Raw genomic sequence first — 16952 nt, 5'->3', positions numbered from 1 at the left:
GCTTTGGGCTATACAAATAAAATTATTTTATTTGATTTGATTTACAGAGGAGGTGATATTAAAGGGTCAGTTCACCTGACAGTAAAAGTGAAAATCAGCAGAGACTTTTGAGACGTTGTGTGCTGGAGTTACGTGGATAACGACGCCTCCTAGAGGTTAAAGGAAGCAACTGTCAGCGCTCACAGGGCCAGATGTGCAGTGTGAGTTAAATAAATGTGAATTAAAGTAGCTGTGCGATAATAATCCATAATCAACACGTGACACCAGAAAACACAAAATGTTTAATTCTTTTTAAAAATACAAGAAAAAACATTTAAAAAGTTTTTTCTTCCAGAGTTCAAATCAAAAAGAGCCTCCGTAGAATCGTAGAAAAATGTTGCCGTCGTTCGGTTTTTACTCGTTTATAAACGTTTTATGAATTAATCCGACAGCTGAGAAACGGGAGAAGAAATTATTTTGTCTTTTTATGTATCAGGAGACACAGAACACATTCTGACTTATACAACTATCAAAACCAAAAACTCCAGTATGAAACATTCGGGCGAGTTTGAGAGACACATTTTGATGTTAGAGGAGCTGAAGGTGTGTGTGTGTGTGTGTGTGTGTGTGTGTGTGTGTGTGTGTGTGTGTGTGTGTTAGTCTTCCCAGGCGAAGTCGTACGGCTGAAATTTGTCCCTCAGCTGTTTGCAGCTCTCCTCCTCCTCGTCTCGGCTCTGTTTACACTCCTTCCAGTCAGCTCGGGTCGGGATGTTGAGCAACGCCTCGCTGGCCAGTACCTCCCTGTACACACACACACACACACACACACATAAAGACACACCTGTGTATTGCAACACCTGTACGTACAGTCACTCGTCCGTGTTGCTCACCGTCCAAACTGCAGAGGGAAATGTTTCTGGATGCGATAGTAAAGTTTCTCTCCAGAGTCCAACTCCACGTAGAAGTACGGCGTCCCTGGAGGAGCAATCTGAACACACACACACACACAAATTAAACACACTTCTGCAGTGTGTGTGTGTCTGTGTGTGTGTGTAGGTGTGTGTGTGTTTGTACCTGTTTGAGGTCGGTGTGTTGGGGAATCTCCATCAGCTCCATCTGCTGCTCCTGAGCCTGGACCATGAACGCCTCCTTGATGTCCTCCGTGGTGCAGCGGTCCAACGGCACTGGTACGACCTGACACACACACACACACACACACACACACACACACACACACAATGCTTCAACACACTCTTAATGATGTCAACATGTTGATGATGTCAACACACTGTGTGTGTGTGTGTGTACCTGTAGCTGCATGTGTGTGTGTGTGTGTACCTGTAGCTGCAGGTGTGTGAGTGTACCTGTAGCTACATGTGTGTGTGTGCCTGTAGCTGCAGGTGTGTGTGTGTGTGTGTACCTGTAGCTGGAGGTGTGTGTGTGTGTGTACCTGTAGCTGGAGGTGTGCGTGTGTACCTGTAGCTACAGGCGTGTGTGTGTACCTGTAGCTACATGTGTGTGTGTGTACCTTTAGCTACATGTGTGTGTGTACCTGTAGCTGCAGGTGTGTGTGTACCTGTAGCTGCAGGTGTGCGTGTGTGTACCTGTAGCTGCAGGTGTGCGTGTGTGTACCTGTAGCTGCAGGTTGCGTGTGTGTGTGTACCTGTAGCTGCAGGTGTGTGTGTGTGTACCTGTAGCTGCATGTGTGTGTGTGTGTGTGTGTACCTGTAGCTGCAGGTGTGTGTGTTTACCTGTAGCTGCAGGTGTGTGTGTGTGTGTACCTGTAGCTGCAGGTGTTGGCTCCTGTAGTTCCTCTCAAACAGCACACAGCGCTCTCCTCGGCTCTTGTGGAAGCTCTTCAGCGCCGTCTTGTACTTCTCCATCTCCTCCACCACCTCCGAGCTCAGATCCACCACAGACTGGTAGTGCCCGATGGGGAGGATGAGCATGTGGTGAGGCGTCAGGCCGCCTTTCGCCATCGCCAGGTAACACTGCAGACAGAGTGTGTGTGTGTGTGTTTAAATACGTCACGTGACGGCGTCAGCTGATGTTGGAGGTGGACTGTCTGAACTCACGTGTGTTCCTATGCTGATGACGAGGTGTTTCTCCACCTGAGGACTGGCCAGACAGAACCAGCAGGGCCCGGTGGGCTGAGCTGAAACACAAAAACGACAGTTTTAGTTTAGAACTTCTCGAGGATCCTGAGATCCGGGTCAGATCTAGTTCACGTCCCTGTTTGGACTCACGGTGTCTGCGGGGTTGTTTGAGTTGTCCGCCTCCGTCGTGCTGCTGGTCTCGTCCCCGTCCGTCGCCGTCTCTCTTCCTGCCACGACCTCGAGGACCTCCACCCGGCTTCCTGCCCAGGTCGAAGAAGAACTGACGGGCTGGCTCCTTAACGGACGACAGGAAGAGACGGAGAGAGACGGTTGAATTGTCAAAATAAAAAGACCCTGAAATCAAATCTCTTCTCTGTGGGACGTGAATCAAACGCACCTCCTCCTCCTCGGCAGCGTTGAAGCTCGGCTTCTGTTTGTCTGTCTTGTCCTTCGCGGTGGACCTGTACGGGTTCTCTGTGACGTCCTGCGGCTGCTTCACCAGCTCGGTCGGGTCCATCGTCTTCATGGGGATTATGTTGAAGGCGTACAAGTACTGCAGACAGACAGACAGACAGACAGACAGACAGGTCAGGAGGTGAAGCGTCTTCTTTCCCGCTAATTCAGATTTCTGGATGTTCGTGTTCTCGCTTACCTTCTTCTTGGCGGGGTTGTTGACGTTTGCCAGTGCGATGAAGCGGCTGACGTGTTGAGCGTTTTCCTGGAGAACGACGTGATTCCTGATATGAAGAGATGAAGAGACCATTGAGTCATTACCATGAGAGAACAAAATGTTACATCCTGTTTCTCGTGTTTTATTTTGATAAATTATCTCAAGAAATAAGGCTTTTATTTTCTCAAGATAACATAAAATTAGATTTCAGCCATGGCCGTCTTCGGGTTCAGTACAAAACACTTCAAAAATACTCGACATACGTTAGATATTTGAAAACAGTCTACCTGTACGGGAGTCTTTCATAGTGAGCGCCCTCTAGTGCAGCGAAGTGGTATCGTGGTTTCAGTTTATCTGCGAGGTTAGCGACGGAGACGCTCCCGCAGAACTTCGTGTTCACGTCCTGAAACATTAAAAAGAAACCTAAAGTTCATTCTTGACCTCACGTGATCCGTTTAGTGTCTCTTCCGGAGCTTTCGACCGCTGTCTTACCGGTGTGTTTCCGTAGTGCCACACTCCGCGGGGCCACTGCGACGTCAGCAGGATGTCGACTCCTCTGAACTTGGAGCTGCCGGTCAGCGGCGCCACGAGCGCCGACAGATCTTTGGACGTGAAGCAGTGAGCCGGCGCCGGTTCCTGCTGCGCCTCCTGACCGCTGACGTAGGCGATCTGTAGTCCTGACACGCCTGTGAACACACCTCGCCGACCTGAAACACACACACACACAAGTTTAACGGCGGGGAGTTTAATGTGTGTGTGTGTGTACACAGCAGAGTCTTACCCAGATATGTGATGTTGTCCGCCAGCTCGCAGCCGTCGGTGCTGGGGAAGTTCTTCACCGTCTCCTGGCTCGCCGCTCCAAGGATGTAGGTGTGGATGGGAGCTGAGGAGGGACAAAAGAGATTTCTTAAAGCTGCAGACACACGTTTATCTAATTTAAGACAAGAGGAGGTGAAGCTCGAGATGTTCGAACCTTTCTTGGCTCCGGTTTTGTACTGCTGCCACTCCGCTTCGGCCTCCGGCGTCGTCCCGAAAAACTCTCCGACACACAGCAGCAGCTACGAGAAACACGAACACACAGTGACGATCTGACCGACATCGACAGAGACATTTCAGGATCGGACGAACGGACTCACGTCAAACTGTCCCGTCTTCTTCTGGATGGCCTGGACTCGATTGAACAGAGCGGTCAGTCGGCCTTCGACGTCCCCGCACGCCAAACTGCAAAACAGACACAAACAGATCACAGCTGTGGGCGGTCCTTAAAGGGCGGCTCGATGACACGCTGAGGCCACCCTGAGCAGAGAGATGGAGATGAATTCATCTCAGCTCAGAGTGTTTAAAAGTCAGTCATGTTCATTTTCTGAACTCATCCGACATCCGATCAGTCTAATTTGGCTTCGCACGGCCTCCGCTCAGCTGTTCTATTTTTGACGGACACCTTAGCGGTGGTCGGATCGATCCAAATAATCAATAGTATCGATACCAAGTCGATATCGGTATCGGATCGATACTAGCCTGGTGAGATCGATTCTTAACTTTAAGTTCCGCTGCGGTTTCGCCAAAGAGGAAACAGCCAGGTCGCCGGACTCGCCGCTCCTGTGTCAGCGCAGAGCAGGCACACTTTGCTCACCCTCCACCCTATCGTGTTTAGATTGAGATTTAGCAATTCAATGACGCATCCACCTTATTCATTGAAAAGTATCGGTACCGGTGATACTGGCCCGTATTGACTTGGTCGCACACCACTAGGACGCCTGACACAGAAACAGCGCAGGGAATCCGCTGGATTTTCAAAATAAAAAACACCCCGTGCAAACAGACAAAAGAGAAACAAATAAACTAAAGTAGCATGTTTACACATTTGGAAGAACATAAACCTGTCTATTATGTGACATGTCTCTATGTGCTTGGTATGTCTGATGACTTTGTTTGAAAATTAGACTATAATATGATTTATTGGTGGGTTTTCAATACAGATGTTTTTTTTATTATTTTTTTTATGTGATCTGGGCTCTACATAGCATTTGCTTCCCATGTTTGGATGTTTTGCAGTTTTCACCTGTCAAAAACTGATTGAAGGCCAAATACAGTTAATGAAAGGTGATTTCTGCCTAAATATGACTTGATTTAATTCATAAGCTTCATAATATAAACACTAGAGCTCAGAGGACAGCTTGAAATTCTTTTAAAGGATCATTACAACACAAAACGGGCCAAATATACTTATACTTAATATGATAGGAGTCAAATTCTGGCACGACACCGGCAAAATGACCGAATCTGAGGAAGTAAACAAAGTCTGGACGGTACTTCAACACTCCACCGACTATCGTCGAACACCCGAGCTCCGGTGACGACAGCGAGCCCTATAACGTGCGTCGTTGTGAATGAAGTTGGACTCACACTCTCGCTGGTTTCTGCTCCATGATGTTTCCGAACCCGTCTCTGTTTACATGTGTCCAAGAGTTCTGCAGCTGCAAGGTTCCGTTCGTCCACACACACAAAAAGGTCCGACGGAAACAAACAAAACAACGGAACCTTCTTTTAGGACAGTGTTTTAGAGGGGACCGGGTGGTTGCCAGGTGTGATTCTTTCACGTAAATTTAATTGTTTTTGGTTAATTAGAAACATAATAATTACAAACTTTAACCACATAATCAAACTTCCTGTGCTCAATAAAACACTGGTTGAATTTTCTATGATTTTTATAATAAATTGTCTGTCGGTGCCAGTTTAATAAACATAAATGATGTTTTCTGTCATTTAAATGGGGTGCAGGTGATTTCCCTGTTCTAAGAAATAAATAAAAATGTTTTTATATAAATGTTTTTTATAATATATAAAAAAATAATAATAAATGAAATAGGTAAACAAAAAAACAAAAAAAAATAATAAAATGATAAATAAATGAAATAAAAAATAAATAAAATATTAAATAAATGAAATAAGTAAACTAAAAAATAAAATAAACTAAAAATAATAAAATAAAAAATAAATACAATCATAAATAAATAAAAAATAATATATAAAATAAAAAAATAAAATAAAAATAAAATAAATGAAATGAGTAAACTAAAAATAAAATAAATAAAATATAAATAATTAAATAAATACAATCATAAATAAATAAAATACAAAATAAAAAATAATATATAAAATAAAAATAAATAAATACAATCATAAATAAATAAATAAAATACAAAATAAAAAATAATATATCAAATAAAATAAATGAAATAAGTAAACTACAAAATAAACTAAAAATAAATAAATAAACACAATCATAAATAAATAAAATAAAAAATAAAAATAAATAAATAAACACAATCATAAATAAATAAAATAAAAAATCAAATATATAAAATAAAAAATAAAATAAAATAAATAAAATTTAAAAAAAGCTTTTTTCTGATTCTGACTCAGTACAGTTTCTCCGGATAGTCGTCGGACCTGGCAACCCTCGGCCGGCCTCGCTCCATCCTGGCACTTGGCTCCATCCTGGTCACTGACGGTCCCCGGACCGAAAACAGGAAGTAAGTAACCCAAATCAAAAGTAAAATCCAGTTTGTGAGCGGCGGTCGGACCCGGTTCGCCTCAGTTCGGACCCGCAGGTCGAGCTCAGGGTGTGTTGGGGCCCAGCAGAACCGCGTCGAACCGGCACCGACAGCCACGAAGCTAAAGCTAAAAAAAAAAAAAAAAAAACATGGCGGCGGAGATTTTCTTTTCTTTGAGCTGCTAACAGTTAGCATCTTAGCTCCTGCTTCTTTATGTCATTTAAAATAAGAACACATCACGACTTTGACATTATAGCGAAGCGATGCCGTAAATTAAGGTTTCTGTAGTTTATATCACATTAAATCAAACACCCTTACTGCGCAGAATCCAAGTGTTTCCCTCCCGCCAAACCCCGTTTACAAACAGACCAAGTCTACTTCAACTCGTTAGAAACTGAATATTAAACACATTAATTACGTTAATTTCACGTTAAATCATTAAAAGGCGACCCGGACTACAGTTCGGCATTTAACTGTCCCAACAAGCACAACGTATTTTAACTATAATATCCAGTTTAATGTCGCTGGGTGTGCTGTTTCCTAACGCAGCAGGAGAACAGAGGAGGGCAGCACAGAGCCGCTCACTGTCATGAAGTTTTATACTTTATATTAAAATAACTTAATGATTTATGCATAATTTCTCAGCCGAATTCATCAATACAAACTATTGATCCGTAAAATGTCTGAACTGATGATGTGTGAGTTGATTTCTGTAGTCTGCGTGAAGTTTAGTTTTAAATTGGTGTTTTTTTAAAGGGGGTTTTGAATGGGAATGTCAGAAATCCATTAAATTCTCTTTATGACTTCACTTGACAATCCAAACTCCAGATGAAAGTTTGTGACATTCAAAACATATTTGGATTAAATAACCTTTCTCTTTATTAAAAATATTCAGCTTGTTTGTGAATCATTTCTACCTCCTGGCATGTTTTTAAATGAAGTTGTATGTTGTTTACTTTAATCATGATGTATGACTTTGTGTGAAACATCCTGTAAAAATACACTTTTTAAAATGTTTATTTTATAGTTTTGGTGTTTGTGTTGTGACTTTATAGAGCGACCTTTAGATACTTTAATACTTTAGGTGTCTCGTGTTGCTGTTTTTTCACCTGGACTCAAGAAGATTAGACACATTATTATTATTATTAAATAAAATATAATAAAAACAAACCATTGCAACTTGAGTACGCACAGACACAAACAAACATTTTGTAGTTTTATTAACGTCATAAAATAATCTTGATAAATATTAATACCTGAAACATAAATACAAACACAGAGCACTTAAATAAATACAAGAATCTTTGTATTTTACCGTATTTTACGGACTATAAGCCGCTACTTTTTTCCCCACGCTTTGAACCCTGCGGCGGTATATAATTTATAGATTTTTACTCTCTAGCAGTAAGTGCAAAAGTGAGACAGACAAGAAGACGCACACACCCTGATTGTGGAAAACACACGAAGAAATGCATATGATGCAGCTTTAAGTTAAAGGCAATCGTCAAAAGAAGGAAACGGAGCTACTGCACGTAATCTTGGCATCTCGTGTTCGTACTGCCGATTTTTTCCCAGGCACAGTTTGAAAAAAAGCGTGTCTTAAATTAAAACTTAAAAAATCTTCCGTGTATCGTCTTTCTGTGTAAATATCTAAAACCTGCGGCCTATAGTCCGGAAAACACGGTATAAATATATAACTAACGTACAGTTTACGTTCATGAAGTTAGAACTGCAACTATAAATTATTGTTTTGTGTTTATTTTAATAATCGATTGATCGTTTCTGTAATTTCTAAGGCAAAAAAAAACCCCAAGTGTGACATTTACTGATTTTTGGAATTTGAGGGGACAAAATCAAGGTCATTGAAAGTGCTTGAATTTATATATTTTGTGCAACAATAGAAATCAAAGTTTTTTTTTTGATACTTCATGTTTCATATGTTTTCACAATAACTAACCCTGATCTGGGCTTCAAAGTTTGCCTTGTTGAGTCTTTGAGAGTCCTGCGACGTGTTTATATCGTTGTAAATTAAAAACATTTTTGGTTTTTGGACTGTTGGTCGGAGAAAACGTCACCCAGAGACGTTTGATTAATAATCAACAGATGAATCGATAATGAAAACGATCGCGATGTTAGAAAAAAACAGATTTTCCCGCAGTATGAACGGTGTCGTGAACCGAACATCGAACTCTGTAGGCTCAGGTTGTATCTGTATCTAGCCGTCGCCGTGACGACAGTCTGTGTTGTCTCATTGGTCGGCAGGCTCGCGATGAGTTCGGCAGCAGACGACGACGAGGCTGCAGCGTTAGAGACCGTCAAGTCCGTCACGCTCACTCAGGACAGCGATGGAAGCATCATACTGCACTGTCCGCACAACGGTGGGTCAGCAACGAAGAAATCTGACATCCAGTATCGTTAACAGCAGATTAATCAAATGTGTGTGTGTGTGTGTGTGTGTGTGTGTGTGCAGACGAGGACTCAGAGCCTCTTCAGAAGAAGCTCCGTCTCTCTGCAGAACAGGTCGACTCGGACGGTCCTCAGTTCTCCGTGGTCACTTTACCGAGTGAGACAAACACAAACTGTGACTCACAAACTGATGAAGTTCATCTTGTGGGTTAATCAATAATAGGAGATATTTGACGTTGTAGCTGTAATCATGTTTTTTTATAAATTCTCGTCAGTGTCGGAGAACGACGAAGGCTTCGAGGTGACAATGACGGCCACGGCAGACGCCGATCTCTCCGAGGAAGGTGTCGCTCAGATTCAGGTACCCTGACTTTTAATTAACTTTCTAATAAAATGTACTTTTCTCTATAAGTGTGTGTTTATGTGTTTATGTGTGTGTGTAGATTCTGCAGGAGGACGAGGACTCTCTCTCGCCCAATCAGAAGACAGAGGTCTCGCCTGTCAGTCAGGCCTGGTTCACTACCAAAGAAGACAAAGACACACTGACGAACAAAGGTGCACACAAGGGCAAGAACCCTTCACCTGCATACTCAGGGAAAAGTTAAAAATACTTCACCGCCTGCATGTTTTTAGGTCAAAAACTTCGAATCTAATCCGTATTCAACGTTATAATCTTTATATAATCTCTTAAAAAGATGCAAGAAGTGAACATTAATCAAAAATCAGGCAGTAAAGCTCAGCTGTCTTCAATATTTCTTCCCCTCCAGGTCATAAGTGGAAACAGGGCATGTGGTCTAAAGAGGAGATCGACATCCTGATGAGCAACATCGATCAATACGTAAAGGTTCGTCGCGTTCTGCGGCTGTATTCGTCTCTATCGGATCCGAAGATCGTTTAAATGTTTTCTTTGCGTTTCAGGGCCGAGGCATCGAAGACCCGGCTGAGATCATTTTTGAGATGTCCAAAGAGGAGAGGAAGGACTTCTACCGCTCCGTAGCTTTGGGTTTAAACCGGCCGCTGTTCGCCGTCTACAGACGAGTTCTACGAATGTACGACAACCGAAACCACGTGGGCAAGTGAGTTCACAAAAAAAACCCACAACGGGAAACACGACACAGCTTTTTTATTCTCTTCGTTTAAATAGTAATTTGTTGCTTTCTCGTCTTCAGGTACACTCCTGACGAGATAGAGAAGCTGAAAGCGTGAGCGAAACCTTCTTTTAAAGTTGTTTCATGTGATCGCAGATGTGTGTTTGTTTAAATGTGGCGTTTGTGTTCAGGCTGAGGGAGAAGCACGGGAACGACTGGGCGACGATCGGAGCGGCTCTGGGTCGAAGCGCCTCCTCTGTTAAAGACCGATGCCGACTGATGAAGGACACGTGCAACACAGGTACAACAATGTTGTGTATTTCTGTTTCTGTTGTCAGAGAACCTGAAACAGCAGCTGGTGTTTTAAATTGTTTGGACGTTATTTGGAGTTGGTCTATAAAACAGAACTGTTTATATGAAAATATAAATTATTGCTGCTTTAAAAAGAGTATTTTATAATTTCATCATGATTTTATGGCTGGATATGCAAGTATAAAATATGAATATGATGAATTTTATTACAGTTTCAGTTTGTCGTGTCGTAAATGCTGTTACAGAAGCTCATCATCAAGAATAAAAGTAGTTTTTTGGCACAGAATTATCAATATAAAATTATTAATAGTGAATATTGGTAGAAAACTCTGACTCAAACTTTGTATTTATTTGTCTATAACTTTATTTCTCACTTGTTTGTCGTCTTTTTACGTAAAAACAGGTAAATGGAGCGAGGAGGAGGAGCGGCGTCTCGCCGAGGTCGTGTACGACATGGCGGGCGTGACGCCGGGGTCGGCCGTCACAGGAGGCGTTTCCTGGGCGACCGTCGCCGATCAGGTTCGCACGCGCTCAGAGAAACAGTGTCGGTCGAAATGGTTGAACTACCTGAACTGGAAACACAGCGGAGGAACGGAGTGGATGAAGGACGACGACCTCAACCTCATACGAAGGTTTGTGTACTTCATATGTGTACACTCATAGTCCCCTGTTGGTGAAGTAAGACTGTACGTGTGTGTATGGACTGCAATAATAATCTGTAACGACGTGTTTCAGGATATCGGAGCTGGAGGTCGAGGACGAGAATGAAATCAAGTGGGAGGATCTTGCAGGCGGGTGGAGCAGCGTCCGATCGCCTCAGTGGCTGAGATCGAAGTGGTGGAGCATCAAGAGACAAGTAGCCAATCACAAGGAGATCCCCTTCAGCGGTACAAGTTTCTAAATTCAAGATCTAAATCTTAAGAGTGTTGACATAAATATGTCTAAGATCCTGATAGAAAGTCCGACAGTATCCATAAACTCCATAAACTGAAAGAGAACCTGTTCAATCTTTACACTGCAACGTATAATTATAATAAACTTTATTTATATAGCAACTCATAAAATATCATAAAATATAAACGTAAACAATTAAAAGGCCTGTGGACAAGTAGAAAGTAGCATGAAACTATAATATTCTTTTAAAGTAGAAGTACCTCAAAGTTGTATAAAAGTCAAATCAAGTGGCTATCTTCCAAAATAATTAAGAAAATACTTATTATTTATAGAAAATATAATTGTTGAGTACTTTGTTCTCATTGCTTAAATGGTTCAATACAAATAAAGTTATTACAAACACTCACACGTGTGTCTATGCTTGTCCTCAGTCCTCTTGAAGGGTCTCCAGGAGCTCATGGCGTCCTCACAGACATCGTCCGGACCGGGAAGTCCCTCCTCCTCCTCGCTCCAGATCCGACTCACCCGATTGGAGGAGAGCGGCGGCAGCCCCGCCTCCAGCTCTGTGGCCGCCCTGCAGATTCCCGTACAGATCCCGCTGCAGATCACGCACCTCGGTGAGACTCAACGCCGCTCCCGTTCTGCAGATTTAATGCTAAAATGTCACTCTATGCAGACGATGACGCCTTTTATATCAACAAAGATTCACAATGTGGATGTTGTTTGTGTGCCACCACTAGAGCTTTATATGTGTATATATATATATATACATATACATATATATGTAGCACTGATGCTGACAGTGGCTCCCTTTCTGTTTCTCTGGAAGCTTCAGATTCTTCAGCAGGAGCCAGCGACAGTGAAACCATCACCCTGAACACTGGCGCCCTGCAGACCTTCGAGATCCTGCCCGTAAGCACAACACAAGACGGGGTTTCAAAGCCGACATTCTGGATAAATATAAATCATATGTCACACCTGCTGTTAGCTTGAAGTCTGCAGCATTATTCCTGGTTTTGATTTACTGAGATTTGTCTGGTGAAACTCATCTAATTAACAGTTAAACACACTTAGGTGGAGGACTGTACAGACCCTCACAGGACAGTCTTGTAGTTACATCTTTAAGACGATTTCAATTTACTTTTTTAAAGGTCCAGTGTGTCGGATTTAAAAGGCTCAGTCTACAGAATATAGTAGAAATATATGATATATAAATATAGAAAGTGTTTAGATGTTAAAAATAAAACCCTGTGCAGTTTATTCTATAGAAATCTCCTCTCAGTAATGTGGTTCATCTCTTGACTTGAATGTTTTCACCTGTTGATCGCCGAGTAAAATTCGAAATCGACTCTTTAAGTTTCTTCTTCAGAGATGCAGGGAATCAGTGACATCATCGCGTATTGAATAATCTTTTTTTTGATTCCAGTCCTTCCACCTGCAGCCCACCGGCACCCCGGGCACCTACTACCTCCAGACGACGTCCAATCAGGGCCTGCCGCTCAGCTTAACCAATAACGGCACTGTTACCCTGACGACGGGCTCCTCTCCCACGTCACATGAACACATCATCCTTCACAGCCTGTCGGTCAGTTTGGATCGAGTGTTTCAGTCTGGCTCCGTTTGTTTGTCTGTTCGGTGTGTTTATGTGTGTGTGTGTTTTCCCGCCTCAGACTGACGGCCTCTGCTCCAGCGATGGCGTCATCATCCAAACGGTCACATCTGACCCCGCCTCCTCAGACCCTCTCAGCCAATCACAGCTGGTCGTGGAGACAGAAGAGCAGAGTCAGGACGACGACCGCCTCGAAGCCACGTGCGTCCTGGAGGGGTCAGAGAACGTCGTCACGGAAACTCAGGAGCCAATGACAGACGACTTCACTGACAAAGTAAACACATGCTTTTATTTTGAAAATACTTCACGTTTGAGCTGTTCCTTCCACGTTTTCCGACCTTGTCTCTGCTCCTGTGTCAGGAGCTGAGTTCCCCCTCCGTCGAGGGTGCAGTGGTGCATTCTGGGATAGCGTCCGGCAGCGCCGTGCTGATTGTGTCGCCTCCGAACATCAGCAGCACGCTGACAGGTAAACACACCTGAGAACCTGTCACAGCTTCTGCAATCTGTGTATCACGAGATAATTATGAATTATTTCATTGAACAATATTATGTAGTCCACGAGCTCACACGTGTGTCTCTGTGGGCTCTTAAGTGTGGTCCAGGTACAGAAATCACCTGTGCAGGTAGGGGGCGTGGCCTCAATAGCACTGCAGTAAATCAAATCAAATCAGAGAGAGAGAGTTTTCAGTAAGGGAGGGTAATGACTGCATCTTCAACCAATACCGTGCCTGACTAGGCATAACCCTCGGTGGGGTCCCCCGGCAGTCTAATCCTATGGCAGCATAACTAAGGGATGACCTGAGCCAGCACTAACTATAGGCTTTATCAAAAAGGAAAGTCTTAAGTCTACTCCTAAAGGTGTTGACCGTGTCTGCCTCCCGAACCCAGAATGGTAGTTTGTTCCACAGAAGAGGAGCCTGATAGCTGAAAGCTCTGGCTCCCAATCTACTTTTGGAGACTATAGGAACCACAAGGAACCCAGCGTCCTGAGAGCGCAGTGTTCTAGAGGGGTAGTAAGGTATTATGAGCTCTTTTAGATATGATGGTGCCTGACCATGAAGAGCTTTGTAAGTAAGGAGAAGAATTTAAATTCTATTCTAGATTTAACAGAGAGCCAATGCAAGGAAGCCAGAATGGGAGAGATGTGATCTCTGATCTTAATTCCCATGGAAAGTTTCCAACTTTACCCTAGTTAGGAGCCTAAATCAAGCCAGCCAATCCATTCTGTTGTTGCTGAACAACAATCAGCGTCGTTACATCGAGTTAAATGTAAATATTCTCGTAAACTGAGGATTTTTTTTCGACTCTTCGTCCTCAGATCCGATCTTGGAGAACCAGGAAGGCTCCGACTGAGCTGAGGTGTCGATTTAAAGGATGGACGACCGGAGGAGGCTGCACAGAACGACAACAAAGACTAAACCCGTCTGCTCAGACTGAGACTGATCTAAAAACAGACTAAATGAAACTTCTTTTTTTTTTTAAACCTGCGTGAAGTTTATCGTGTTTAAAGCTTCACGCCGGCGCCCCCCCCTGGATGAAATGTGAACGCAGCGCTGCAGAAGGTGCAGCGCCAAAGAGACTCTAACTGACGGATGTAATTATGTAAACATGAAGAGAGCGAATCGTGAGAAAATGAATTTTTGTCATGTGATTATGAAAATAAACTATTTCAACTTGTGTCTGAGACTTCTCATAAATCCTGATTAAACTGGATTTAATTCTCTCTGTAACATCTCTGCAGTACGTTGTTTACTATGTTTCAGCTCAGTAATAATTACCAGCTGCTGCTCCTCGTCTCATTTGAATTTGATCCGGAGCGACGTCCTCGTGTTTTTAAGTGGATCTCTAGAGTTTTGTTGTTTTGTTTTTTTAACGTGTGAAGAGCTGCTCGACCTATTTTTTATTTCATCAGGGTTCTTCATAAACATATAATTGAAAGGTTTTTCAAGGACTTTCCAGGCCCAATTTTCCTGAAATTCAACAACCCCAGTGTTTGAGACAAAAATTATAATTACACTGGGAGCTGGCAGGTTTCCACAGACACGACGAACTATCGTGTAACTGCCACGAAATAACTGATTTTTAAATCATGTTGATGCTACGTCGACTCCACTGTAGCTGCTGTTAGATAACGGTAGCTCAGTTTGTTAGCTGCTATTAGCTCAGTTTGTTAGCTGCTGTTAGCTATTGTTAGCTTAGTCTGTTAGCTCAGTTTGTTAGCTGCTGTTAGCTCAGTTTGTTAGCTGCTGTTAGCTAATGTTAGCTTAGTCTGTTAGCTAATGTTAGCTTAGTCTGCTAGCTGCTGTTAGCTGCTGTTAGCTCAGTTTGTTAGGTGCTGTTAGTTAATGTTAGCTCAGTTTGTTAGCTCAGTTTATTAGCTGCTGTGAGCTCAGTTTGTTAGCTGCTGTTAGCTGCTGTTAGCTAATGTTAGCTTAGTCTGTTAGCTGCTGTTAGCTCAGTTTGTTAGCTGCTGTTAGCTCAGTTTGTTAGCCGCTGTTAGCTAATGTTAGCTCAGTTTGTTAGCTGCTGCTAGCTAAAGTTAGCTCAGTTTGTTAGCTGCTGTTAGCTAAAGTTAGCTCAGTTTGTTAGCTGTGCTGCCCGGACTGTGAGCTCAGAGCACCATGGTTAGTGTTAGTGGAGTTCTGGACCACCAGGCAGAAGAAGAAGTGGTTTACCAGTGAATGCTGATGAGGTGTCGAGCTGGTGTCATGCCAGAACCGGAGCTGGGCTCCTCCTGGCAGAGGGTTAAATGTACATATTCTCGTAAACTGAGGATTTTTTTTCGACTCTTCGTCCTCAGATCCGATCTTGGAGAACCAGGAAGGCTCCGACTGAGCTGAGGTGTCGATTTAAAGGATGGACGACCGGAGGAGGCTGCACAGAACGACCAAAGACTAAACCCGTCTGCTCAGACTGAGACTGATCTAAAAACAGACTAAATGAAACTTCTTTTTTTTTTTAAACCTGCGTGAAGTTTATCGTTTTAAAGCTTCACGCCGGCGCCCCCCCCTGGATGAAATGTGAACGCAGCGCTGCAGAAGGTGCAGCGCCAAAGGACTCTAACTGCGGATGTATTATGTTAAAATGAAGAGGGCAATCGTGAGAAAATGAATTTTTGTCATGTGATTATGAAAATAAACCATTTTAACTTGTGTCTGAGACTTTCTGTTTTTAATCAAGGTCGTAAAAGTCCAGAAAGGTTTTTTTTTCTTCTCATAAATCCTGATTAACTGGATTTAATTCTCTCTGTAACAATCTCACAGTACGTTGTTTACTATGTTTCAGCTCAGTAATAATTACCAGCTGTGCCCTCGTCTCATTTGAATTTGATCCGGAGCGCGTCCTCGTGTTTTTAAGTGGATCTCTAGAGTTTTGTTGTTTTGTTTTTTTAACGTGTGAGAGTGCTCGACCTATTTTTTATTTCATCAGGGTTCTTCATAAACATATAATTGAAAGGTTTTTCAGGACTTTCCAGGCCCAATTTTCCTGAAATTCAACAACCCCAGTGTTTGAGACAAAAATTATGATTACACTGGAAGCTGGCAGGTTTCCACAGACACGACGAACTATCGTTAACTGCCACGAAATAACTGATTTTTAATCATGTTGATGCTACGTCGACTCCACTGTAGCTGCTGTTAGATAAGGTAGCTCAGTTGTTGTGCTGTGAGCTCAGTTTGTTAGCTGCTGTTAGCTGCTGTTAGCTCAGTTTGTTAGCTGCTGTTGACTAATGTTAGCTTAGTCTGTTAGCTGCTGTTAGCTCAGTTTGTTAGCTGCTGTTAGTTAATGGTAGCTCAGTTTGTTAGCTCAGTTTATTAGCTGCTGTTAGCTCAGTTTGTTAGCTGCTGTTAGCTCAGTTTGTTAGCTGCTGTTAACTAATGTTAGCTTAGTCTGTTAGCTGCTGTTAGCTGCTGTTAGTCAGTTGTTCTGCTGTTAGCTCAGTTTGTTAGCTGCTGTTAACTAATGTTAGCTAGTCTGTTAGCTGCTGTTAGTGCTGTTAGCTCAGTTTGTTAGCTGCTGTTAGCTCGTTTGTTAGGGTCTGTTAGTAATGGTAGCTCAGTTTGTTAGCTCCGTTTGTTAGCTGCTGTTCAGCTCAGTTTGTTAGGTGCTGTTAGTTAATGGTAGCTCAGTTTGTTGCTGCTGTTAGCTAATGTTAGCTCAGTTTGTTAGCTGCTGTTAGCTATGTTAGCTCAGTTTGTTAGCTGCTGTTAGCTCAGTTTGTTAGGTGCTGTTGTAATGGTAGCTCAGTTTGTTGCTGTGTAACTGCTGTTAGCTAATGGTAGCTCAGTTTATTAGCTGCTGTTAGCTAATGTTAGCTCAGTTTGTTAGCTACTGTAGCTC

General features: G+C 42.8%; 2 protein-coding genes across 3 annotated transcripts; one reads left to right on the top strand and one right to left on the bottom strand.

Moving 5' to 3' along the window:
* Window positions 1–436: 436 nt before the first annotated feature.
* cwf19l1 (CWF19 like cell cycle control factor 1) lies at window positions 437–5292 on the bottom strand. The gene is made up of 14 exons (XM_019263542.2): window positions 5152–5292; window positions 3882–3966; window positions 3719–3803; window positions 3527–3628; window positions 3238–3452; window positions 3033–3148; window positions 2728–2812; window positions 2473–2628; window positions 2226–2370; window positions 2055–2134; window positions 1761–1970; window positions 1054–1173; window positions 870–967; window positions 437–780 (listed from the first exon to the last, which is right to left on the bottom strand). The coding sequence occupies exons 1-14, from the start codon at window positions 5172–5174 to the stop codon at window positions 636–638; spliced, it is 1665 nt and encodes a 554-aa protein (XP_019119087.1). The 5' UTR covers window positions 5175–5292; the 3' UTR covers window positions 437–635.
* Window positions 5293–6174: 882 nt separating this feature from the next.
* Window positions 6175–14071, top strand: dmtf1 (cyclin D binding myb-like transcription factor 1). Of its 2 annotated transcripts, none has more exons than XM_019263553.2 (17): window positions 6175–6281; window positions 8565–8680; window positions 8773–8865; window positions 8984–9069; window positions 9152–9263; window positions 9476–9552; window positions 9627–9784; window positions 9878–9910; window positions 9988–10097; window positions 10512–10740; window positions 10844–10995; window positions 11434–11619; window positions 11838–11914; window positions 12429–12587; window positions 12673–12885; window positions 12972–13077; window positions 13930–14071. In XM_019263553.2, the coding sequence occupies exons 2-17, from the start codon at window positions 8572–8574 to the stop codon at window positions 13962–13964; spliced, it is 1935 nt and encodes a 644-aa protein (XP_019119098.1). In that variant the 5' UTR covers window positions 6175–6281; window positions 8565–8571; the 3' UTR covers window positions 13965–14071. The 2 variants fall into 2 exon arrangements, with proteins under 2 accessions (XP_019119098.1, XP_019119097.1); XM_019263552.2 differs by having other exon boundaries at window positions 11832–11914.
* Window positions 14072–16952: the final 2881 nt, after the last annotated feature.

Source organism: Larimichthys crocea, chromosome XX (genome assembly GCF_000972845.2).
Source record: "Larimichthys crocea isolate SSNF chromosome XX, L_crocea_2.0, whole genome shotgun sequence".
Taxonomy (NCBI): Eukaryota; Metazoa; Chordata; class Actinopteri; family Sciaenidae; genus Larimichthys; species Larimichthys crocea.
The sequence above is the reverse complement of the archived record's forward strand: the minus strand, read 5'-3'. Positions and strand labels throughout refer to the sequence as shown.